This window comes from Manis javanica, chromosome 7 (assembly GCF_040802235.1).
Source record: "Manis javanica isolate MJ-LG chromosome 7, MJ_LKY, whole genome shotgun sequence".
Lineage (NCBI taxonomy): Eukaryota > Metazoa > Chordata > Mammalia > Pholidota > Manidae > Manis > Manis javanica.
The window spans coordinates 70,208,879-70,234,759 of NC_133162.1; the positions used below are offsets into that span (position 1 = coordinate 70,208,879).

A 25,881-nucleotide genomic window follows, 5' to 3' on the forward strand; every position below is an offset into this window, starting at 1 on the left:
TGTACCTCTTTTGTGGCTGGATTTATTGCCCTGAAGCAAGAAGCATGTTTAAGTATCAGCCAATAAGACCAGGCCACTTCTAATAATGAGAGAAGTAGCATAATTCAGGAGAGAATAAGTGAATTGAAAACTAGTGATAGGTACCATAAAAATAGAAAGCTGTTTTTTGAGACACTTTATGAAAAACTATGCATCTTTTAATGGCTTTTTTCAGTCATTATAACCTCTGAGATTTTAGATAGTACACACTAATCAATTAGACTTTTTGTTTATTCAGTTAAAACAAAATTATGAGAAGAAAATTGGAGAATCTTTTCAGGATACCTTTAAATTCTCCAAAATACTAATAGAAGTTAAAAGCTGAATGAGTTGAAAATTTTACATACCCACCTTATAATTTTTTCCCTTCTAATTTTACTAAATTTTAAAAAGTTCATTCTGATACATACACATAATTTTTAAAAACTTATGTGGTATTCAGAGGCTTAATAAAAGAGTATTTCTGTCCCTCTCCCCACCTTAGTTCAATATCACCCTTTTCTAATCTGAACAGGTTACCATCTGTAAAAGTTGCTCTAGAGCTGTCATGCAGGAAATCACTTTTGTCATATTCTGGGATTGGGTCCACTATTTTCTGAATAATGTATCTTCTCTTTTCTTGGTTTATGCCCTCATTTTGATAGAGTATATCCTCAGTTCACTTGCTAAGAAAGGTGAAATGGATGATAAATTTTTTTAATTACTCTATTACTAAAAATCTCTGTTGTCTACTCTCATTTTGACTAATATTAATAGTTTGGCTGGGGTGGAATAGTTGGTTAGGCTGGAAGTAAGTTTTCCCTTAGAAATTTGAATGCATTGCTTTTCCAGAATCCAGTTTAACCACTGAGAAAAGCCAATGGCATTCTGATCAAATTTACATTGTTTTGCTTGTTCTTAATAAATGATTTTCATTTGTTTTTAACATTCTACAGCTTCACAATGATGTCCTGGGATTTGAGTTTTGTTGTAGTTTTTGGTTTTTTTTCCCACTTAGTATATGAGTAATTCATGGGGTTTTTTTTGAAATTCATTTAGCTTGAAATTTTCTTAAGTTATTTCTGTTTTTTTAAATTCCATTTTCTCTGTGTCTTTCTGGAATTCTTGGCAGTCACAAACTAGAACTTCTGAGTTCTTTCTCTTTTCTTTTTTTTTTTTCTTTTGCATTTTCCTTTTCTTTGGGTTTGATTATGTTTTCTGATATATTTCCTCAACTTCTTGTTCCAGCTCTCTGTTACTTGTCTTGGCAATTATGTATTTAATATCCAGGAACTCTTTATGTCATTCCTTATTCATATAATTCAATTCTTATTTTGTCAATGAATGTATTAAGAAAAATGTTTCTGATGTTTTTGTTAAGATTTCTCAGGTTGCTTGCATTATCTCTCTTTCTCTAAATGAATGGCCATTTTATTTTTTATGTTTATTTTGGTTTCTCCTTCTTTTGGAATCTTGCTTCAAATATCTAAAGTTCTTTGTTGTTTGCAAATATTTTAGGGTGAAGAAATAAAGGGTTAATTCAGGATGCTTTGTAAATGGACTGGGCTTATAACTGGCTCACTTCATTTTAAGGTGCCAAATGGATGTCGATAGAACCTCAAAATCTACTAGATGGAGGGTTTTCCTTCTGAGATTGTTGCAGTTTCTCTAGAGAAGAAACCTGATTTTTTGCTTGAAATAGAGTCTATTCTTGTCAAATATTTAGTATTTTGACCCTCTTTGGGGTTTTGCAGGGCAAATTGGTTCCTTTTTTATCTGTATTCCTGATCCACACACACATAGTTGCCTCTTCCTCCAGTCCTTAAATCACTTATTAAAGTTTTTGCCTGCTATATCATCCCCAAATTCTCTTTATCATTTATAGTTTTTATATATTTTAAATTACTATCATTTTAGTAAGACTAAGAGCAGGAGAAGATAAAAATGTTTGTAATCAAAAGCCTCCTGGTTTTTGAAAGTATAGAGAAAAATATTTTAAAAATTAATTACATGAATGTGTCCTTATGAAACTTCATTGTGTCACAGCCCATAATTTGACTTATTCCTTGCACACTGTTGTTTGTTGGATTTGTAGTGTACTCAAGACTCCAAGGACAGTAAGTCATAAATTTAAATTGGAAATAATGAAATAATCACTTAATCAGTAGAACATTAATTAATTCATCAATAAACTTGCTGAGAAATATTTGTCACATTTTATAAAGAAACCTGCAAAACTTTGTATAAAAGATTGAAAGAAAATGCCTATATTCTATAGGAAGGCTAAATATTGTGAAGAATCAACTTAATCCATGCTTTTAATATAATCAAGGCAGCTACCTTATAGTCTAGGAGAACATACAAATATTAAATAATTATAAAAATGATGTGTTACAAAGGGCAAAGATAAGACACAGTCTGAATGTATGATTGAAACCTGTAATTTCTTCACAGTACTATTTATAGATGTAGTATAATTTTTATCCAAAATCACAACAGCTTTATTTTTGGTATTCATCAATATGACTTCGAAATTATTAACACCTAACAGGTTTGTGTACATTAAGAAACACACAAAGACAAGGGAGAGTACCCTTTAGAGCAGGGTTTACTATTGACATGAACAGAAATGCAGAGTAGTGGAAAAGAATGGAAACCCCAGAAATACTTGCTGAAGTATACTAAAAAGCATTTGGACACAAGGTTTTAAAGTAAATATTGAGAAAAACTCAGTAAAATAGAAGCAGTTATTTAGCTTTTTTTTAATACTATGGTAAATTCAGATGGTTTGAAGAGTTGAATATTTTTTTAGGTGTGGAAAAATTGGAAGAATTCACAACTAATATTTTTAAGTGATAAAAGAAACCTATTGAAAAGGATGTCCTAATTCATATATATATAAATTAAGTGCTTAGGTTTAACAAAAAAATACAAATTACAGTAGTAATTTGTAAGTAATATTTGCTTAGAATATTGTAGAGTCTATTCATATATAACAACATCCTGCTCAACTTGAATTCTAGGTAGATTTTTCTGTTTAAAAATGTCTTTGTCCCAGTCATCTGTTAGGGTCACCTCATCTCTGAAGCATATATTGGAAATCAGGTAGTACAAGTCTGTATTTTTTAAATCTCCTCAAATATAACTTGAATCACTGATTTTAAATCCTGTAGGTGAATTACTTAAAAATTATTCTCAATTCACATTTTAGAGAATGTGTGATATCATGGGTTCATTCATCCATATACTTTGGTTTTTAAAAAAGCAACTTTTTGAAAAAAAATTTTTTAATTTATCCTCTTCCTCTACTCCCTTTCTTAGGATGCCTCTTGTGATTGTGTTGTAGCATATCCGAAACACAAGGCAGCTTTGTTGACATCACTGATGATGCTTGTCAGCAGAGATTGGTCAACGCTGCCAAACTTTTTGTAAGTCATTTCAGGTATCCATATCAATTGCAGCTGCTCTAGAACTCATAGGAAGATCCCAGTTTTTACAAACTCATGGAAGAACCACCTGGGTAAGATGGAGTTTGTTATAGGTTTTTTCAGCAAGTTACTATGTGGAAGTTATAGTTAGAACAAAAGCTTATCTTTACACTGTTAAAAAAGAAAAGTGGAAGATGGTTTGCTCACAGTAGTCCCCTAATGCTCTTAGAGTAGAGGAAGATTTATCTATCTTTTTGAATCTTTAATGAGATGCTAATGACACAAGAATTAATTCTTTAAGATTAATTACATTCACAGTTGAAAAATCCTAACTGAAATCCATAGAAACTGCTAAGACACTTCACTCACTAAAGCAGACCAGAATACTTGGGCAATCAGTTAACTATGAATTGCTTATTTTTATGCCATGGTATTTTGTAGTTTTTATATTATTTTTGCATCTATGCATTTATAAATGTGTTTATGCAAAATTATTAGAATAGAGCACAGCACTGGTCAATAAATGTTAACTCCTTAGTATGCATAACATGAAGTGTGAACATTGCATGCATGATGATTATTTAGTGTTTTATAAAATAGAAGGTTTTTGTCCATTTTATGTCTCCCCTGCTTAATGCTTAAAGAAGCTTTTCTCAAAGTGTTTCCTAATTTGGGCTTGGACTCTTCATCTTAGTCAGTATTTAACAGAACCTACTACCATTCATTAGTGTCCAGAGTTATTTGGAGAGAAGATGGCTTTACGAGTTGATTCAGTTGGAGGTTATATATTCATGATCTTGAAACTCTTGTGCTTTGATGGAAATAATAGCATTTTCCCTCTTCTGCCTAAATCTAGACTGCTTGACAGTTAAAAAATAAAATGGGAAGTTTTTTTTCTCTAAAATATAACAATAGCTAAACATTAATAACTCCCTACTGTCTTGGGTTATACTATAAAATAATTTTGTTTAGAATACCTTTCTTTCAATTTTCAAAAATACTTGTTCAGTATATATGAGGCTTTCATTTTTTAATTGATTTGTAATATTAGTGTATTATAGTAAAGGATGGTATCTATATGATACAAATTTTCTGGAATGTGTTGATATTTCCTTTGTGTTCCACAGCAGCAGTTGGAAAACTTTTCCTTAGAAAGCTACATCATGAATTTTTAGCCTTTTCAGGCAAAAAGCAAAAATTGAGGCTATTGTGTAGATATTTATAAGGTTATTTTAAATACAACCATTTAAAAATATAAGAAACATTCTTAGCTCATAGACTGCAGTAAAAAGAGGCAGCCAGCTGGGTTTGTCCTGTACACCATAGTTTTTAGTTACTGGTTTAGAGAATGGTCAATTTTTGTGTCTGTTCTATGTTTGAAAAGAATATATAGAGGGATTAAAGATGGCAGCATGAGAGATGACACAGAGGCTTCCTCCTAAAACCGCATATAATATGAAAATATAATTAATACAACTAATCCTGAAAGAGCAACAGGAAAGAGGACTGCACCAGACTGCATACACCTGGAGAAAAAAGTAGACATCACAGAACAGGGTAACATACCAAAGCTGTGGCCCAGTGGGACCCAAGCCCTTCCCCCACCCCAGCTCAGGAGCAGGAAGAAGAGAAATGGAGTGGGGAGGGAGTGGAGGCCTGGGGCTGCTGAATACCTAACTCCGGAGATCTACTCTGGGAGCACAAACCTACATTTCATGGTGCTTTCATGATACTCTTGTGATTAGGAGATTGGAAAGCTAAGACAAGCAGAATTCCTGGAGAGACTGAGATTCCAGCCACTTGTGGAAAGCAGGGATCCATATCCAGCTGCTCTGGGACAAAAGAAAGGTGGGCACTCTGAGAGACTTCCTAACAAGGAAGCCCTTAGCAAGAGGGCTGCTAAAGGGGCAAGGATTGCACAGAGCTTACTGCTCAGGAGAAAGGACAGGTAAACAAAATTATCCAGGTGCACTCTGCCCAGCAGGTTGGGAGCTTTCACGATTTTCAGGTGCTCCAGCTCCCTGGCTGGCTACACAGCCCTAAGGACTCCCCCATGATACGCAGCCTACTGTGCCTATCTCCCAGCCAGCCCACCTGGCCAGCAAACCACAAAACCCTACCCTGGCATTAGGCCAGCAAGAGGGAAGATCTGTCTACAGCAACTACAAACACAAAGCGTAGAGGCTTATACCTGTATGCTCAGCCCACCGGTTCAGCCAGTGGAGACAGGCATAGCAGCCGGGAAGCAGGAAACAGCTATTTCATCCCCCCAGGCACCGATATCACTCCCCTATGACCCGTGACATTGCTTCAGGGGCTGAGCAGCTCCAGAGAGTAGAGCTTCTGGACACTAGAGGGCACCATATACAAATATGAAATGCCAAAGGAACCTGGTCCAGAGTAAAATTAATATAACTCCAGAGAAAAATTTAAATGACATGGACCTTACGACTCTCTCTGAAAGGGAGTTCAAAATGAAAATCATCAATATGCTAATGGAGGTACGGAAGGATATCCAAGATCTCAGGAATAAATTCAGGTTGGAGATCCAATCACTGAAGAGCACGATGGAGGGTATTAAAAGCGGATTAGATATGGTGCAGGAGACAATAAATGAAATAGAAACTAGAGAAGAGGAATACAAAGAAGCTGAGGCACAGAGACAAAAAAGGATCTCCAAGAATGAAAGAATACTGAGAGAACTGTGTGACCAATCCAAACGGAACAATATTCGCATTATAGAGGTACCAGAAGAAGAACAGAGAGAAAAGGGGATAGAAAGTGTCTTTGAGGAGGTAATTGCTGAAAACTTCCCCAATCTGGGGAAGGAGATAGTGTCTCAGGCCGTGGAGGTGCACACATCTCCCAACACAAGGGACCCAAGGAAGACAACACCAAGACATATAGTAATTAAAATGGCAAAGATCAAGAATAAGAACAGACTACTAAAACCAGCCAGAGACAGAAATAAGATCACATAGAAAGGAAAGCCCATCAGGCTAACATAAGACTTCTCAGCAGAAACCTTACAGGCCAGAAGGGAGTGGCATGATGTATTTAATGCCATGAAGCAGAAGGGACTGGAACCAAGATTACTTTATCCGGCAAGATTATCATTTAAATTTGAAGGAGGGATTAAACAGTTTCCAGATAAGCAAAAGCTGAGAGAATTTACCTCCCAGAAACCATCTCTACAATGGAGGAACTGCTATAAATGGAAATGTTCCTAAGGTTGAATAGCTGTCACCAGATTAATAAAACCACCGTAAAGCAAGTAGAACAGGTAATTACTAAGCAAATACAAAATTAAATTAACTATCCCCAAAGTAAATCAAGGGATAGACAAAGAGTGCAGAATATGATATCTAAAATATAAAGACTGGATAAGGGAGAAAAAGAAAAGAACCTTTAGATTGTGTTTGTAATAGCATGTTAAGTGAGTTAATTTAGATTCTTAGTATGGAAGTTAACCTTGAACCTTTGGCAACCACAAATCTAAAGCCTGCAATGGCAGTAACTACATATTGATAATCACCCTAAATGTAAATGGACTGAATGCACCAAGCAAAAGACATAGAGTCACTGAATGGATAAAGAAACAAGACCCATCTATAAGCTGCCTACAAGAGACTCACTTTAAACCCAAAGACATATACAGACTAAAAGTGAAAGGATGGAAAAACATTTCATGCAGCTAACCAAGAGAAAAAAGCAGGAGTTGCAGTACTTGTATCAGACAAAATAGACTTCAAAACAAAGAAAGTCACAAGAGACAAAGAAGAATATTACATAATGATGAAGGGGTCAATCCAACAAGAAGATATAACCATTAATAAATATCTATGTACCCTACACAGGAGCACCTACATATTTAAAACAAATACTGACAGAATTAAAAGAGGAAATAGAATGCAGTGCATTCATTCTAGGAGACTTCAACACTCCACTCACTCCAAAGGACAGATCAACCAGATAGAAAATAAATAAGGAGACAGAGGCACTGAACAACACATTAGAACAAATGGACCTAACAGACATCTACAGAACTCTATATCTGAAAGTAGCAGAATGCACATTCTTCTCAAGTACAGATGGAACATTTTCAAGAACAGATCATAGGCCACAAAAAGACCCTCACTAAATTCAAAAAGATTGAAATTGTATCAACCAGCTTCACAACATGCTCCTAAATAATCAGTGAATCAATGACCAAATAAAAACAGAGATCAAGCAATATATGGAGAAAAATGACAACAATAATTCAACACTGTAAAATGTGTGGGACACAGCAAAGGCCGTGCTAAGAGAAAAGTATATTGCAATACAGGAGTACCTCAGGAAAGAAGAACAATCCCATATGAACAGTCTAAACTCACAGTTAATGAAACTAGGAGAAGAACAACAAATGAGGCCCAAAGTCAGTAGAAGGAGGGACATAATAAAGATCAGAGCATAAATAAATAAAATCGAGAAGAATAAAACAATAGAAAGAATCAATGAAAGCAGGAGCTGGTTCTTGAGAAAATAAACAAAATAGATAACGCCCTAGCCGGACTTATGAAGAAAAAAAGAGAGTCTACACACATAAACAGAATCACAAATGAGAAAGGAAAAATCACTACAGACACCCCAGAAATACAAAGAATTATTAGAGAATACTATGAAAAATTATATGCTAACAAACTGAATAATCTAGAAGAAATGGACAACTTTCTAGAACAATACAACCTTCCAAGGCTGACCCAGGAAGAAACAGAAAATCTGAACAGACCAATTACCAGCCACAAAACTGAACTGGTAATCAAAAACCTACCTAAGAACAAAGCCTCTGTACCAAATGGCTTCACCGCTGAATTTTATCAAAATTTAGTGAAGGCCTAATACCAATTCTCCTTAAAGTTTTCCAAAGAGTAGAAGAGGGAATACTTCCAAACTCATTCTATGAGGCCAGCATCACTCTAATACCAAAACCAGGCAAAGACACCACAAAAAATGCAAATTACAGACCAATATCCCTCATGAACATAGATGCAAAAATACTCAACAAAATACTAGCAAACCGAATTCAAAAACCCATCAGAAAGATCATCCATCGTGATCAAGTAGGATTTATTCCAGGGATGCAAGTATGGTACAATATTAGAAAATCCATCAACATCATCCACCACATCAACAAAAAGGACAAAAACCACATGATCATCTCCATAGATGTGGAAAAAGCATTCGACAAAATTCAACATCCATTCATGATAAAACTCTCAAAATGGTTACAGAAGGCAAGTACCTCAACATAGTAAAGGCCGTATATGACAAACCCACAGCCAACATTATACTTAACAGGAAGAAGCCGAAAGCTTTTCCTTTAAGATCAGGAACAAGAGAAGGATGCCCAATTTCCCCACTTTTATTCAACATAGTACTGGAGGTCCTAGCCTTGCAATCAGACAACACAAAGAAATAAAAGCCACCCAGATTGGCAAGGAAGAAGTCACACTGTCTCTGTTGGCAGATGACTCCACTCCAAAACTGCTAGATCGAATATCTGAATTCAGCAAAGTTGCAAGATACAAAATTAATACTCAGAAATCTGTGGCATTCCTGTACACTAACAATGAACTGGCAGAAAGGGAAATCAGGAAAACAATTCCATTCACAGTTGCATCAAAAAGAATAAAATACCTAGGAATCAACCTAACCAAGGAAGTGAAAGACCTATACTCTGAAAAAGTACAAGACACTCATGAGAGAAATTTAAAGAAGATACCAATAAATGGAAACACATCCTGTGCTCATGGATTGGAAGAATTAATATTTTCAAAATGGCATCCTGCCTAAAGCAATCTACAGATTCAATGCAATTCCTATAAAAATACCAACAGCATTCTTCAACGAAGTAGAGACAATCATTCTAAAATTCATATGGAACCACAAAAGCCAAATAGTCAAAGCAATCCTGAGAAGGAAGAATAAAGCTGGGGGGATTATGCCTCCCAAATTCAAGCTCTACTACAAAGCCACAGTAATCAAGACAGTTTGGTACTGGCATAAGAGCAGACCTATAGGCCAATGAAACAGACTAGAGAGCCCTGATATAGCCCCAACCATGTATGGTCAATTAATATATGATAAAGGAACCATGGACATACAATGGGGAAATGACAGCCTCATCAAAAGGTGGTGCTGGCAAAACTGGACAGCTACATGTAAGAGAATGAAACTGGATTATTGTTTAACCCCATACACAAAAGTAAACTTGAAACGGATCAAAGACTTGAATGTATGTCATGAAACCATAAAACTCTTAGAAGACAACATAGGCAAATATCTCCTGAATATAAGCATGAGCAACTTCTTCCTGAATGCATCTCCTTAAACAAGGGAAACAAAAGAAAAATGTACTCATGGGACTACATCAAACGTGTGGTAAAGGACACCATCAACAGAACAAAAAGGCATCCTACAGTATGGGAGAATATATTTGTAAATGACATATATGACAAGGGGTTAACATCCAAAATATATAAAGAACTTACACACCTCAACACCCAAAAAGCAAATAACCCGATTAGCAAATGGTTGGAGGATATGAAGAGACAGTTCTCTAAAGAAGAAATTCAGATGACCAACAGACACATGAAAAGATGCTCCACATCATTAATCATAAGGGAAATGCAAATTAAAACCACAATGAGATATCACCTCACACCAGTAAGGATGGCCAGGATCGAAAAGACTAAGAACAACAAATGCTGCTGAGGATGCAGGGAAAGGGGAACCCTCCTACACTGCTGGTGGGAATGTAAACTAGTTCAACCATTGTGGAAAGCAATATGGAGGTTCCTCAAAAAACTAAAAATAGAAATACCATTTGACCCGGGAATTGCACTCCTTGGAATTTACCCAAAGAATACAACTTGTCAGATTCAAAAAGACATATGCACCCCCATGTTTATCGCAGCACTTTTTACAATAGCCAAGATATGGAAGCACTAAGTGTCCATCAGTAGATGAAAGGGTAAGGAAGAGGTGGTACATATACACAATGGAATACTATTCAGCCATAAGAAAGAAACAAATCCTACCATTTGCAGCAACATGGATGGAGCTGGAGGACATTATGCTCAGTGAAATACGCCAAGCGGAGAAAGACACGTGCCAAATGATTTCCCTCATTTGTGGAGTATAACAATGAAGGAAAACTGAAGGAACAAAATAGCAGCAGACTCAGAGACTCCAAGTAAGAACTAGTGGTTACCAAAGGGGTGGGGTGTGGGTCGACGGGTGGAGAGGGAGGGAGAAGGGGATTGAGGGGTATTGTGTGTCGTATGCATGGTGTGGGGGATCACGGGGAGAACAGTGTAGCACAGAGAAAGCACATAGTAGATCTGTGGCATCTTGCTGCACTGATGGACAGTGACTGCATTGGGGTATGGGTGGGGACTTGATAATATGGGTAAATGTAGTAACCACATTGTTTTTTCATGTGAAACTTTCATAAGAGTGTATATCAGTAATACCTTAATAAAAAATTTAAAATAAAAGAAAAGAATATATAGTCTAGTTTATATGTTTCATATTCGTATGTCTATTGTATTATTTATATCATTATTACTACATTTTTGTCTTTGATCTTTGAGTTTCTGAGTAGTGTTAATTTCCTGCTATAGTTTTTTCAATTTCTCTTTTTAAAGCTGTCAGTTTTTGTTTTAGTACCTTCAGGCTGTATATAAACGTTTATGATTGGCACATCTTGGTGGATTGGTCTTCTGATCACTAGTTAATGCCTTTGTTTATCCTTATTAAAACTTTTCACTTCTTTCACCTTGCCTCTTGTGTTATACTGCTATATCAGCTATATTTTTCTTGTGATTGTTGAGATTTTTCTATTTCTCTTTTTGTTTGCTTTTTTTTTTTTCATTCAGGTCTTATATTTGTTTTCTGGGGAAGACATAAGAAAGTGCCACAAGCTGGGTGGCATATAACAATACAAATTTATTCTTTTAAAGTTGTGAAGGCAGAAAATCTAAAGTAAAGGTATTGTCAGGGCCATGTGCTCTCTAAAGGCTCCAGAAGGGGAACGTTCCTTTCCTCTCTAGCTTCTGGTGATTACAGGCAATCCTGGGCATTCCTTGGCTTTTAGGTGCATCACTCCAGTCTCTGCCTCCTTCCTCAATTTGACCTTTACATGGCCTGTGTATCCAAATTTTTCTCTTCTTGCAAGGACATCAGCCATGTTGAATTTAGGCCCTACTTCTATCCTGAGCTCAACTTGATTATATCTGCAAAGACCCAATTCCCAAATGAAGTCACATTCACAAGTTCTAGGTTAGCATAAATGTCTAGGAGGATGCTATTCAACCTAATACACTTCTATTGAAGTCTGATTTACATCCAGTAAAATGTAGCCTTTTTTTATTGTATAGTTATGTGAGCTTTGACAAAACCATAAATTTTTTTTTCTTTTATGGTCAGTTTCTGCACCCACTGCAACCACTGATCTGTTTCATGTCTCTGTAGTTCTGCTTCAAGACTGTCACATGAATGGAATCATATATTATATAGCCTTTTGAGTCTGGCCTTTTTCATTTACCATAGGCATTTTAAATTAATTCATGCTGTTCTATGTATCAGTAATGTGTTTCTGTTTATTGCTGAGTAGTATTCCATTATATGCATGTTCCATAGTTTGTTTATCCATTTACCAGTTGAAAGATATTTGTGTCAACTTTTCAGTTTTTGGCAGTTATGAGTAAAGTCAGTATAAACATTCATGCCCAGATTTTCATGTGCACATCTTTTCATTTCTCTTGGGTAGATACCTGAAGGTGGGATTGCTGAGTTATATGGTAAATATATAGTAACTTCTTAAGAAACTGCCAAACTGTTTTTCAAAGTGTCTATATGATTTTGTATTCCCATTTCCAGGTGTTCTGCATTGTTGCTCCCCTTCGTATCATCAATATTTTTCAAAACCCTAATCATAAGTGTGCAGTAGTATCTTATTGCAGTTTTAATTTGCATTTGCCTAATGACTCATAATATTGACTGTCTTGTGATATGCTTATTTGCCATTCGTGTATCTTCTTTTGTAAGGTATTCTTATACCTATTAACACAAATGTCTGCTTTTGTACTGATTTTTGGTAGTTCTTTCTTTATATATATAAGTCCTATATAAATAGGTAAATGGTGAAACAAATGAAGATAAAAAAACTAAAATTAGCTTTTGGAGCAACTATGTACAAATGTGAGTTAATGAAGTTAGTTAAAAACTGTAGACCTTCATATTACCATTTTTGTTGCTGTTGTTTAAAAAATAGCTAACAATTTATAAGTGCTCTCTTATAAATAAGGCACTATGCTCATATTTTATTGTAAGTATTGCAAATTTTTTTTCCTAGTTCATAGCTTCTCTTTTCATTCTGTTAATAGTGTTTTTAAAGAGGAGAAGTTTTGCTCATGAAGTCAAATATATCCTTTGTTTTTTTATTAACATGTTTTTGGTACCATATCTAAGAAATCTTTGTCCAATCCAAGGTCACAACAGTTTCCTATATTTATTTGGAGAAATTTTATAGTTTAAAGTATAACATTTATCCTAACAGTCTTTTTTGAGAATTTTTGTATACAATGTGAGGTATGACTAAACTTTATTGTATATGGATATTCTAGCACCATTTGCTTAAAAGACTACCCTTCTCTAATAACTTGCCCTTGTACTTTTGTAAAAAGTGCCTTTGAGCATATTTGTGTAGGTCTTATTTCTGAATTCTATCCTGTTCCTTTGATCACTGTTTGTCCTTCTGCCAGCATCACACTCTTGATTACTGTAGCTTTATATTAAGTCTTGAAGTATGACTCCAACTTTTTTTTTCTTTTCAAAATTGACTATTTTAGCTCTTTTTCCTTACTATATAAATTTTAGAAGCAGCTTTTCTATTTCTCAAAATATTTGGCTGGGATTTTGGTTAGGAGGGTACTGATCTATAGTTGAATTTGGAATAGGATTGATATTTCCAACATTGAGTCTTTTAGTCCATTAACAGCACAGTTGACCCTTTAACAACATGGTTTTGAGCTGCATGGGTCCACTTATATGCAGATTTTTTTCCAGTAAATACAGTACAGTACCATAAATGTATTTTCTCTTCCTAATTATTTCAATAACATTTTCTTTTCTCTAACTTATTTTAAGAATACAGTATATAATACATATAAACATACAAAATATGTCTTGATCAACTCTATGTTATTGGTAAGGCTTACAGTCTATATTAGTCTATTAGTGGTTAAGTTTTTGAGAGTGAAAGTTATTTATGGATTTTCAACTGCACAGGATTTTGGTGCCCCTAACTTTTATATTGTTCAAGGATCAACTGTATATCTCTCCATTTACTTAGGTGATCTGATTATTTCACTTAGTTTTTTTAAGGTAGATAATCTTTATTTCATTAGATTTATACCTAAATGTTTCTTTTCTTAATTTTGGATTTTTATTTTTTCCTTCATTTTTGTTTTGTTTTGTGGATTTTGGTTTATTGTAGAGGGCAACCTGGTATTCTTTGCCATAGAAATATGTTTTTATATATTTACCTTGTGTTTTGTGACTTTTCTAAATTCATATGTTAATTCTAGTAGTCGCATTGTAGATATTTTGGTATTTTGGGATTTTCTACACCAAAAGTTATACTGCCTGAATGGAGAGTTTAATTCTTCCTTTCCTACTTGTCTTTTTTTTCCCCCTTGCCTTATTGTACTCGGTAGTAATGCCAGTGCCTTGTTCCTGGTTTTAGGGGTAAAACATTCACTCTTCCATTGTTAACGATGATGTTAATTGTTGGATTTTTTTAGATGGACTTCATCAGGTTGAGCAAATTCTCTTCTGTTCCTAGTGTGCTGAGTTTTTATCATGAATGTACGATGAATTTTCTGAGAAACTTTATCTTCAGTGGTTGGGATAATCATATAGATCTTTTATCTCTTGATACGGTGAATGACATTGCTTTTCAACTTTACATTCCAAGGATCAACTGCACTTGTTCATGATGTGTCTTCCTTGTTATATATTATAGTTAAATTTAATTGACAGATTTTTTTGTTACGGGTTTTGTGTGTCTGTAGTCTTCTTATACTGTCTTTGGTATCCAAGAAACGCTGACCTCAGTAATTGACATAGTTTTTTAATTAACTTGATTTCTGTTTTCTCTAAGAGATTGTATAAAACATACTGTTTCTTTAAATGTTGGAAGAATTTTCCAGGATAACATTTGGCCTCCAGTATTTCTTATGTGGAATGTTTAAACTATGAATTCATTTATTAATAGTCATATAACATATAAAATACATGTTTTCTTTTTCATTTTAGGTGAGTTTTGATAGTTTGTGAGTTTTTTTTTCTCTTTTCAGTTCATTGCATGAAGGAGTTACACTAGTCCAAGTTAAAAGCACACCCTAAATAGTTACATTATACAGGCTGTGAGGATTTTAAACTGTGACAAGGGACAGAGGGAAATTCTACTCATTGCATGGAAATCCTCACTCAACCTTCAGTGAACCAAAAGCACTTAAAATTCATGAACCTTCAGCTGGCGGTCCTTAACTAGTCCAGTCTCTGCCAGTAACTGGCATATGTTCTTGAACTGGTCATCCTGTAGCTGAATTACTTCTGCATATTCTGGATGCTCAGTTACAGTACCACTGCAGGCAAATTTCTTCTTAAAAGCCTTAACTAGTTTCTTTTTATAGTAATGATCAGGGATCCCTTGGACAGTAGTAAGGGTCTTCCTGCCATTTCTCTGTTGAATTCTTACATGGATATAACCCTCATGGAATTAGGAAGCACAACCTCACCCTTACTTCCATCAGCAAAGTGGTTGAAAGGATGGAGATTCTGGATAGCGGACGTAAGATTCTATTCCTTTCCTTAGGTGGGAACGAAGTGTCAAAAAGCGAGGGGCTCAAGGGGGAGGCTGCTGAGTCCTCGTTGGTGGCTCAGTGACTGGGGATAGTTTGTGGGTTTTGAGTAGTTTCTTCATTTCATATAAATTGTCCAGTTTGTATATACTGAGTCACTCATTGTATTATTGCCTTATTTGCTTTTAATGCCTGAAGCGTCTGTAACAATATCTCTGCTTTCATTCCTGATACATGTCTTCTGCATACTGACATATATCTGATTTGTGCCTTCTGTCTTCTGCTCTTTGGTTTTGCTAGTGGTTTTACAACTGTTAAAGAATCTGTTCTGGTTTCACTGATTTTTCTCTATTTCTTGAATTTAATTTCATTAATTTTTGCTCTTAATTATTTTCTTTTTTCTGCTTGTTCTAGGTTTATTTTGCTCCAGTTAAGGATTTGATACCTTTGCTTTAATAAGCATCTCATATGATAACTTTCCCACTAAGCACTGCTTTGGTTGCAATCCAAAATTTTTTTATATTCATATAAAATCTCCCAGTTTTATTTCAATGCATACTCTAATATATGAGAGTAATTTTATCATTTTAAAACATCTGTATTCAAGATCTACAGAGGAAAGTTATTAATTCAGAAATAGTATATGCCTTATATAAGCTTCTTGATATGCTCTTAATACATATACTTTTTGTATTGAAGTATTTCTGATGTTCAATATTATATTGGTTTCAAGTACAGAACATAGTGATTCAGCAGTTATCAATATTATTAAATGCTCACTCCAACTAGTATGGTTACTATCTGTCAACATAGAATGATGTTGAACAACTGTTGACTGTATGTATTCTCTATGCTGTACTTTGATCCCTGTGATTAATTTATATTATGATTGACATTTTGTGCCTCTTTATCCCCTTCACCTATTTTACAGGCAAACAATCTGATTAGGTTCAGGCGACAAGTGCCAACTAGCCACCTTTGGACTGTGGTTGTAATGTGTTCTATTTTCAAAGTCATCGCCATGCTCACCAGATCTGTTCTGAATGTACACACACCTTCCAGAGGCTAGCTTGTAACCTGGGTGATGATCATAGTTTATTTTTTAGTCTACTTCTCAAAATCTTTGAAAAGCCAGTTAGGATCAGATCCAAGCAAGTGCTGCTCAGGAACAAGCCTAGAAATTTACATACAACTTTCTGAGTTACTTTCTGACCTCTGTACTTTATGATCTCCCTGTTATTTTCTGTTTCCCAGACTCCCCTTTTTGTTCCTCTGCACCAAAAACTGGTGTTTTCTCCTGTTCTGCTGTACCTACTTCTCACAACCAAACCCTTACCACAGGGCAAAGTGGTGTGTACTTGTGTAGCCTCCCATTCTTTAGGGTTCCTGCTTTACAGTGGGCAGGAAGATACTACACATGCTCAAAAATAAGTCAAATTTTACAGTCTCTCTTTCTTCAAATATATACTTGTAGGTAGAACTGCCCCTGCTGTCATATGTCAAGGCATTTATAGCATAGATGAACATTTTACTGAGATGCATATTATGACATTTCTATTTTTTTTAACATTTGACATGGTATTCTGAGAATATTTGTTATTTGCTAGGTCATTGCCTCTCCTCTCATACTCAATTCTTAATATCCATATGACATCCCGGATAAAAATGTAATTTATCCATGCTGAAAACTTGGCAAGTGCTTATTCTTCACTGGCAATCAGTATTAATCTGTTGAACTTTTCTAAATACACATTTCTAGGCCCCATCCCTAAAGGTTCTCATTCAGTAAGTATACAGGGCAGTAAAGAAGAAACGGGATCTACATGCTTATGTCTCCTATTTTAGCACTCACTTTTCAGTGCAGGGCATTTCTGTGGTCTGGGAGTTTTCCTCAGGACAGGTAATGTCTGAGGAGGATTACGCAGCTTCTGGAAGGTTGTTGATTCAGTGAGTGTCCCAAAATAGCTGGGTACCGTGTGAACAAACAAGATGTGAACTGCACTTGTGCTGCCTTAGTCCAGGGCTCAGTCCCTCACCATCATCCCAGTCACATTCTTCCCTGGTTCATCTTTCTTGAGGTTGTCTGTGAATCATTGACCATGCCATTAATCACTAACCATGCCATTTCTTGGCTGCCTATTCCTAACCAGTTCAGCAAGAGTAGGACTTAATATTGTTCTGTCATTTTCTTTATTGCATTTAAGGACAAAAAGTTTTAATTTTTTTCAACTTTTTTTTATTGAGTATGCATACATCCAGTAAAGTGCTTAAATGTACCAGTCTTAAATGTACAGGTTCAACTTTTCATATGTATATATCCACATAACCACTATATAGTCAAGACATAGAACTTTTCTGGCATCTTTGTAGTTTCCCTAATGTTCCTTCCTGGGCAGTGACTACTTTCCCCTAAGTCAACCACTGTTCTTCTGATTTCTAGCACCATAAGTTATTTTGCCTGCTCTCAGACAATATGTAGAGTCATGCAGTATGCATACTTACTTGTTTAGTGTTGTTAATCAAATGATTTTTGTGGTGGAGGCTTTGAATAATTTAATATTGTTTCTGACTCATTTATACTCAAAACACCACATCTTAATCAAAGAAGATTTAATTTGATGTTAACATTTTTTGTAGGTGAGGTCATCTTAAACTATTTGGGAAACTTCCTGTATTCCTTTTCCCAATCAATCAGTGGCTTTCTTCTTCATACACTCATATAAAGTCTGTTCTGTATTTCCAGAAATTAGTCTTGTCTTAGCTTTCTTTCTTCGTCTTCCACATTTCTTTCTACCAGTGCATAGAGAGGAAAAGAGATTTCTAATATCTTATTTAGTGTTTGTCTTTCCATGCTAGCGTTTGATCTCAGGTGAATTTAGATTGCACTGAACATCAGCAGTTTTGTGTTAATCTCGTGTTTTCCTTTTCTTCTTTCTGACAGCATGATGAAAGTGGTTCATTGCATGATATTCAACTATCATTGCCATCCAGTCCAGAGCCAGAAGATGGTGATCAAATATATAAGGTATGAACAAGCAGCCATGCTGAAGTTGTCAAAAGTCTTTTTATTATTAAAATTATAAAGCAATAACAATTAAAACATTAGATAATTAATGTTTGCTTTTACATTCTATTTTCAGGCCATGCTAGTCTGTTTACTAGTCATCTGTAGTAACAAATACCTCAAAATACTGGTGATTTACAATAACAAAAGTTTATTTCTCATTTGATATTTTTCAATATGTTACATATTAGTTGTAGGTCATTTGGAGCTCTGCTTTATATGTCTTCTTCAGCCTCTGTCCTGGAACATGTGATTTTTGTACCTGAGAAAAAAGAGCATTGGCAGAACCACATGTGGATTCTGCTTAGATGTAGCATATGTGGCTTTCAAAACAAGCCAAGTGGCCAAATCTGGTAATGGGTCAGAGAAGCATAATTTTCTCCTTTGTGAAAAGCCTTCTTTTTACATGTAAGAAAATTCTTTTTAAAGAAAAAATTTAATTTCAACTTTTTTACACAACTGTTGTCTTCATTTTTTTCATGTTCCTTTATAGTTTTTCATTATATTTAATACTACATGACAAACATTTATTGCACAGTATTTATCTAGTTTCTCCTTTACTTTCTTCCAGGCATATCATTCCTAGTCATTTTTTTCCCTTTTTTTTTTTTTTTTTGGTGAGGTGCAGTAGCTGATACTGTTTCTCTCCAGTACACTAGACTCTCTCATGTTTTCATCAGTGAATCCCCGACATTGTCCCCTCATCCAAGATGATTTAATAGTTCCATTTCAAATGATACAAATAAGGTAACTTGTGCCATCACCAGTTTAGGGTCTGAAATCTCCACTGGATTTGTGATGTCTCCAGTCTATCCTCTATCTCAGGGCAGCTCTCTCTTCCATTCCCCTAATGAGCTTTTCTAGACATTGACCACTTTCCTTAAGCCTCATTTGCAGCTATTCTTCTCAATTTATGCAGATAGCCTTATGTCATCAAGCAAGATTTTCTGCCACCTGCATTCCTGCCTTCTGACCTGTATCTATTGTCATTCTTATTTACCTTATTCCATTTACAGGGTAAAAGTGGCCGCTATGTTGTGGAAGACCTCCTTTCTTCTTGATTCTGTCTTCTGCTGCTCTTTAAGGACCTAACCATCCTTCTCTCTCATCTGTCTTCAGTGTGCTTTCTCTGCTTCCTTTTCATCCTCACTTTATAAATATCTACGTCTGTATCTTAATTCAGTAAAATCAAATAAACCTTTTCCTGACTCTACTTAAATGTCTTTCCAGTTAACATAAAAACCTGAAAAAATGAAATAGCTACTGGTTTTAGTGTTATAGACATTTGGTGTGACCTTTGTCTTAAAAGCTTTATTCCTTGGTTTTTGTGTCACTCCTCTCTGAAATCCCTTATATCTCTCAGTATTTCTCCCCATTTCCTTTGTACGTTCCTTCTCTTTTGAATGTATCAAAAAGTCCTCTTTGAACTTTTTACTGTAGTGATTTCACATATGATGTATATATATATATATATATATATCGATAACATGTAAAATCTCTCTTTTCATACTTGGGAATCCAGTTGCCCCCTGGGCATTTCCACTGTATGCCCCACCCACAGGTACCTCTAATAGTGTATCTTAAACTAACAAATATTACTCTTTGGACATACTTCTCTCTTCTTTCTCCATTTCTTTTGGTGGCACAACCACTCACTGTGTCACTCAAGATGTCACTCTTGACTGCTCCTCTGTGCTCTTCTCTCACATGCAGTGAATTGTCAAGATCTCCTAATTTTTATTCCTTTTTCTATTCTCTCTATTATTATATGTTTGGGTCAGGCTCCTGCTCTCATCTCTCATCTGAAGTCTTATACTTGATGATGATTTCCCTACCCCAGATATGTTGTTGTTGTCATCAAATTTGCCCTCCAAACAGTTGTCAAAGCCAAATCAAATGTAAACCCATCTGTCCTCCTTTGCTTAGGCATTTCTTGATATTCATGGTGCTCTAGATCTGGCCCTTGCCTAGTTTACTAATCATAATGCTCCCCACTGTTCATCACAGCCTTTGTGTGACATCACTGCTTGTAGTTCTCCAGATATCCTCTGCTTATTTTCATCTCTGTACTGTCATATGGTACGTTAAGAATCTCTTACTCTGCCACACCTTAAGGACTTTTTACTCATCCTTTAAGACTCCGTTGGAGTTCCCCATTTCTTGATGTGTTCTGCTTTGCTTACCTTTATGTGTAAAATCCTTAGAGCAGTGCCTGTAATAAAGTGCTGTATATGTTTTAGCTATTAATGTTATTACCACTTTGTATTTTGATTTCATTTTTGGGTCCACTGCACTGCCTCCAACACTAACAGAACCTAACAATGACTGAGTAATGGGTATATAGTAATCCTTTAAGTTGTTACCTTCTATTTTAGTCATCCCTTACAGGACAATTGTAAATTTGTAAACTTTTAGAAAATAGCTTATTGTAGGTTTCCTTAGGATAATAATTCTCATACTTAATAATTCTTAATTATTTAAATTTAACTGTTTCTATACATTATAAAAAAAGTCACTCAGTTGCAGTATAGTAACATTAAAAAATCTTTTCTCTCCCATTGTTTGTGATACTTAATATGGTAAAGCCTTTGTAAAGTGTCTATTTCTGATCTCTTGACTAAAGAGACTGCAGTATATTTGTGTGTTGTTCTCAATGTATCTGAAGGAGATGGCATACATTGCTCAGTAACAACACATAATTCCCTTGTTACCTTCAGGCACATTTATCTTTCTGGTAAAATTCATGAACCAGCCATGAAACAACTGTGTCTTTAATTATGCCATTCCCTCTATTGTGCCCTTCTTTTTCTCTGGTGGGCTTAAAATCCAGCTGAAATTTCTGCTTTGTTTGTAATTTCTTTCACTATGTGGCTTATGCCCCAGGTTCCTTTATCTGTAAAATGGTGATAAGAGTACCTACTAAGTTTGTAGTCAGGATCAAATACTTAGTTACCTCAAAGTATTTAGTTCTGGCACCTGGTAAGTACTTAGTGAATGTGAGCTGCTTTATTGTTCATTGTTTATATGTCAACTCCATTAGACTATGAATTCTTAGGAGACCAAAATGGGTTTTTTGTTTGTTTCTCATAGGTTAATAGCTGGCATATTTAATAAGGATTTCCCCTTAAATGAACAAACCATTCTTTACTTAGTCTCTCACTGATTTAATGCTTCTCATTTGGGAATTTCAAATACAGTTAAATACTTCATATTAAATTTTTTAAAAATATTTCAGAGTGAAGATTTATTAAATGAAATAAAAGAACTTAAAGAGGAAATAAAGAAAAAAGATGAAAAAATCCAACTATTAGAAAATCAGCTTGTAAGTATAGTGTGTATGTGAAGTGGAAAAAGCTTTTCAAACTGGGCAATATGTATTTTTAATAAAACTCTAACCAGAATTGAAATTTGACTTTAATTTTTGCTTTCAAAGTTACACTATAGTATAGTTTTAGATTATGTACACCTAAAGGTATATGATTTAATTTGCAGTCTAAATGTTACATGTTTTCAAGGTGAAAAGAAAATCCTTGTCAGTCCATTTGCAGCAGCCTTTGTTTTGGTGTTTTAAAATTCACCGATTTACATTCATTTTATTGATGAATGTAAGTATCTTTCCTTGTGTAGATTTAAGGAAATGAGTGCTGGTGAATTGAGAACAGAGCATTTTCTCTGAGAGCAGAATGAAACTGGGTATCAGATTTAGCTGTCTGTATGGCTGTCTGTTATAATGAAGGGTATTCTAAGAAAATGTTTCTTCCCCATGAATGATGTTGAGTGATCCCTCAGGCCATGTTGAATCTCTATAATTTTATAATTGTTACTATTTGAAATGTTAGTCTCATGTGAAAACAATATGTACAGTATCTTGAGTTTACTTACTAATATTATTACTTTGTAATAATATTAAAGGCAAGGATTACAAGAACATAATGGCATAAATATCACAACAAGCCAAGAACAAGCTTTGTTGGAAGTCAAAAGCATATTTTGGTATAGCAAAGCAATTAGCAATATAAAATATTAATCTCCCTCAGAGTGTAAAGAGTAAAATATACTGAACTCTGAGCCACTGAGTTCAGATCACAGGAATCCAGCTCATGAATAGTAAGGACAGATAGATCAGGTGTTATGATTGAGGTTACAGAGTAAATTTATGAATTTGAAAAAAGAATTAACTGAATATTGCAAATAAGAGCCTACTAAATATAAAATTAAAAAGGAAAATGGTAATCCCTATTGTTTGTATTTCAAAGTTTAAGACAAGAACTCAGCTAACCCAGCCAATTTTCAGGGGGACAAAAAAGCTGGCATTAGGATATTAAGTAAGTTTCAAATTTTTATATGAAAAATGTACTATAGAACACAAGAATTGTGTCTAGTACACTTCAGGAAAAAAGTTATGATTGCATATTTTATATCTAAACAAATTTTAATTTATATACAAAGGTAAATTCTCAGACCTTTAAAGTCTTGAAAAATGTGCCACCTAGTTATCTTTGTAAAATTGCTTAATAATGCATTCTAAATTCCTGAAAGAGAAATTTAAAAATAACAAGAATAAAGAAATAAATATTAACATGAAAGAATGGTGAAATGAAAACCATTTTTAGAAAGACTAGGTGGGATAAACTTCCCAACAAGTAATCGGAAAAAATTTGTTGCTCATCATTTTATCGTATGTGATTATATGTCATTTGAATGTTGGAGTTTTTAAAATACATACTTTTATTTTGCTTTTGAAATCAAAAAAATATTGATTTTTAAAATTTTCAGTTGCTGTTTTTTGAAATATTTAAGACTAAATAGGTTTGAGGAAGGCAGAAAGGGTAATGCTGAATTCAGATGCACTAAATTTTTTATCTTCAAATGGGTATCTAAAATTATTTTTTAAATTATTTTTATATATGGACGTGAATTGTAAAATGTTTGTGAAATGCTATAAGATAACTATTTGTAGGTTAGCATAATATATCCTGGAAAAAATAAAAGTAAGAAAAGACATATAAAGTAGGAAAATACCAAGGATATCTAAAAACAGAAAAACGAAAATGACCAGAATTAGAACAAATATAATAAATATAACAGTAAATGCAAACAGTCTTATTTCATGGAGAGAGTTAAATTGAGGATTTTAAGCAAAAATCCATCCATTTTCTTTGTATAAAAGAAATTTAGGTAAAATGGCTAAATAATGCAGAACATATAAGGTTGGGGGACACAGAATAAAAGTAGCAAAAAAACTGTGGTTGTAATATTAAACTTAGAAAAATAAATTTAACACTGAAAGAATTATGAGAAGAGGTCACTTTATATTGATATATGATTAATAAATAATGAAAGATGAAGCTTATGCTGAGAAGTTATAATGGTATTCTTTTAACATTAATATGCTTCTTTTAAAAATAAAGTTTTCTTCATAGCTGAAATAATAATATCTTTCATAGTAATTCCTTAATATTTTCTAATATCCAATCAATATTCAGACTTTCCCAATTCCTAAAACATCATGTACATTACATCTGTTTATATCTTGTGTTGTGTGTCTCTTAATTTAGAAGCATCTTTTTAAAACTTTATTGACTTCTTGAAGAGACTGGACCAGTCCCCCTGAACAATATTTTACCTTGAAAATAATTTTTAGAGAGGTTTAAAAAATACCTAAAAGAATCCTAAAGAAGGAAAACCAGGAGAAAAGTGAAAGTGTTAATTACTCTAACAATATATGCTTTGGAAGTCTCTGAATTTGATTTATTAAACCTAGAAATCACACTTATTTTGGAGGAGCCCATCACCTGTCTTTAGTTTAGTTATAGAACTCTAGAAAGTCACTTGTTCAACAGAATTTAAAAAAGATATAAAGCACCAGAATAGAGATAATAAGCTACAGTTTTTTTGACAACCAAAATTAAAATTGCCTTTCTATTTACATTTTTTTCTTTTCTTATATCCCTAAACTGCTTTTCTTAAAATAACAGAAAGTCATCAGAAGAGCCATAGACTAGAAATTAGAGAACTTTTCTTCAGTATTAATTAGCTGAATGACACTGGCAGTTCCTATCACTCTCTAGTGCTTGAAAAAAATATGAAAGTTTTTCTAGGCGATTTGAAAGACCTTTTCCAGCTCTAGCTTTCTATGCTTTTTCTCTTCTTTTAAAAATTTGCAAACTTCCAGTAAAATGAAATGACAGTATAAAGTGCTGAATTCGTATTTATGTGAAATGTGCAGGTGTAAAATCAGTTGCAGTGCTCCAAGAATTTAATTAAAAGGTATAGAGGCTTAACTATTCAAGCCTTATTGCAAAATGCTGAGAACACCCACTTATTATCACCTCATTATACTAATTAAACAACAGTTAATTTAGGTACATTTGCTCATTGAATCCTCGGAATAATCTTAAGAAATTACTGTTGTAGATTTTTTTTTTATGGTGGCATAAGAAGTAGAATTCAGTTTAAGTAAGCTAGCAGTATATGTCATGTATTTGAAAAGCCATGACCAGTTTTGAAGCTGGATAAACTGGGTTCTAATCCTGGCTCTGAAACAATAGCTGTGTTCTCTTAGGGGAACTACTTAATTTCTTTTAAGCCTCTTCAGTATACGGGGACAACAAAATAATGCTGACCATATAGGGCTGAGTTAGTGAAATGAACTATGTAATGTTATACCTGGGCTGTGAGTGCAGGGTAAATAGTAACTGTCATTTAATAACTTGTTCCAGATCACTCAGCTAGTAAATCAGTGCATACCTTATGATGCTTTAGGTTTCAAGTAAAAGTCTTAAAAATAAGAACATGAACATACTCAAAAACAAGAAGGAAAGTGTGTAGGTCCCATCCATTTCCATGGTTGCTTAGTTAATCATTTGGGTAATTGAGAGAAGTTCTAGATTGGCTTCTCTGGACTCCTTTTAGCTGTCCCTTTATGGTCAAAAGAGGTCTATAGTAGTACAGTAGTCCCCAAAGTTAGGTAAAGGGCCTGTTTCTCTAGCATGTCTATTTTTAAAATCAAGAGAACTTTCTCAGAAATAATGCAGACTTTCCTCGTGTATTATTAGATAGATTTGAGTTATTTGTCCCTTCCCAAGCATAGAGGAATGGGCTTAACCAGATAATCAAAATCTGTTGTTAGTCAAGAGATAGGATGCATTTGCCTAAATATGGGACCAAGTAGAAAGTGACCATCTGAACAGATTCTGTCATAATAAAGAAAGCAGGTGGAGAGGGAATGAATGATTTGGGTAGTCACTTTACATCTGTTGAAGTGTCACTACAAGAAGGTTTTCCAAATGATGCAAAATTCAGATATTTGCCAAATATTCTTCGTATGTTAGCACACAGACCACAGAAAGGACATATTTTTCTGAAATTTCAGTAGTCAAGGTAGAATAACTAATGTACTTGCATTAAGATAAGTGTTTTATATTATCTTTTCTCTTCTTTACATACCCCATGTTAA

At 34.4% G+C, this 25,881-nt stretch overlaps 1 protein-coding gene and 1 pseudogene across 16 annotated transcripts in view; one reads left to right on the forward strand and one right to left on the reverse strand.

The window, feature by feature from the left end:
• Positions 1–25,881, forward strand: part of CCSER2 (coiled-coil serine rich protein 2) — a 224,660-nt gene that overhangs the window by 162,160 nt on the left and 36,619 nt on the right. For 15 of the 16 annotated variants that reach the window (XM_073241107.1, XM_073241108.1, XM_073241109.1 and 12 more), the window contains 2 exons: positions 18,300–18,383; positions 21,658–21,744. The exons of the other annotated variant lie outside the window; for it this stretch is intronic. In XM_073241107.1, coding sequence (XP_073097208.1) covers positions 18,300–18,383; positions 21,658–21,744 — 171 coding nt within the window. The remainder of the gene's footprint in view (positions 1–18,299; positions 18,384–21,657; positions 21,745–25,881) is intronic. 16 annotated transcript variants of the gene reach the window in all.
• LOC108394255 (eukaryotic translation initiation factor 1 pseudogene) lies at positions 10,854–16,381 on the reverse strand (annotated as a pseudogene).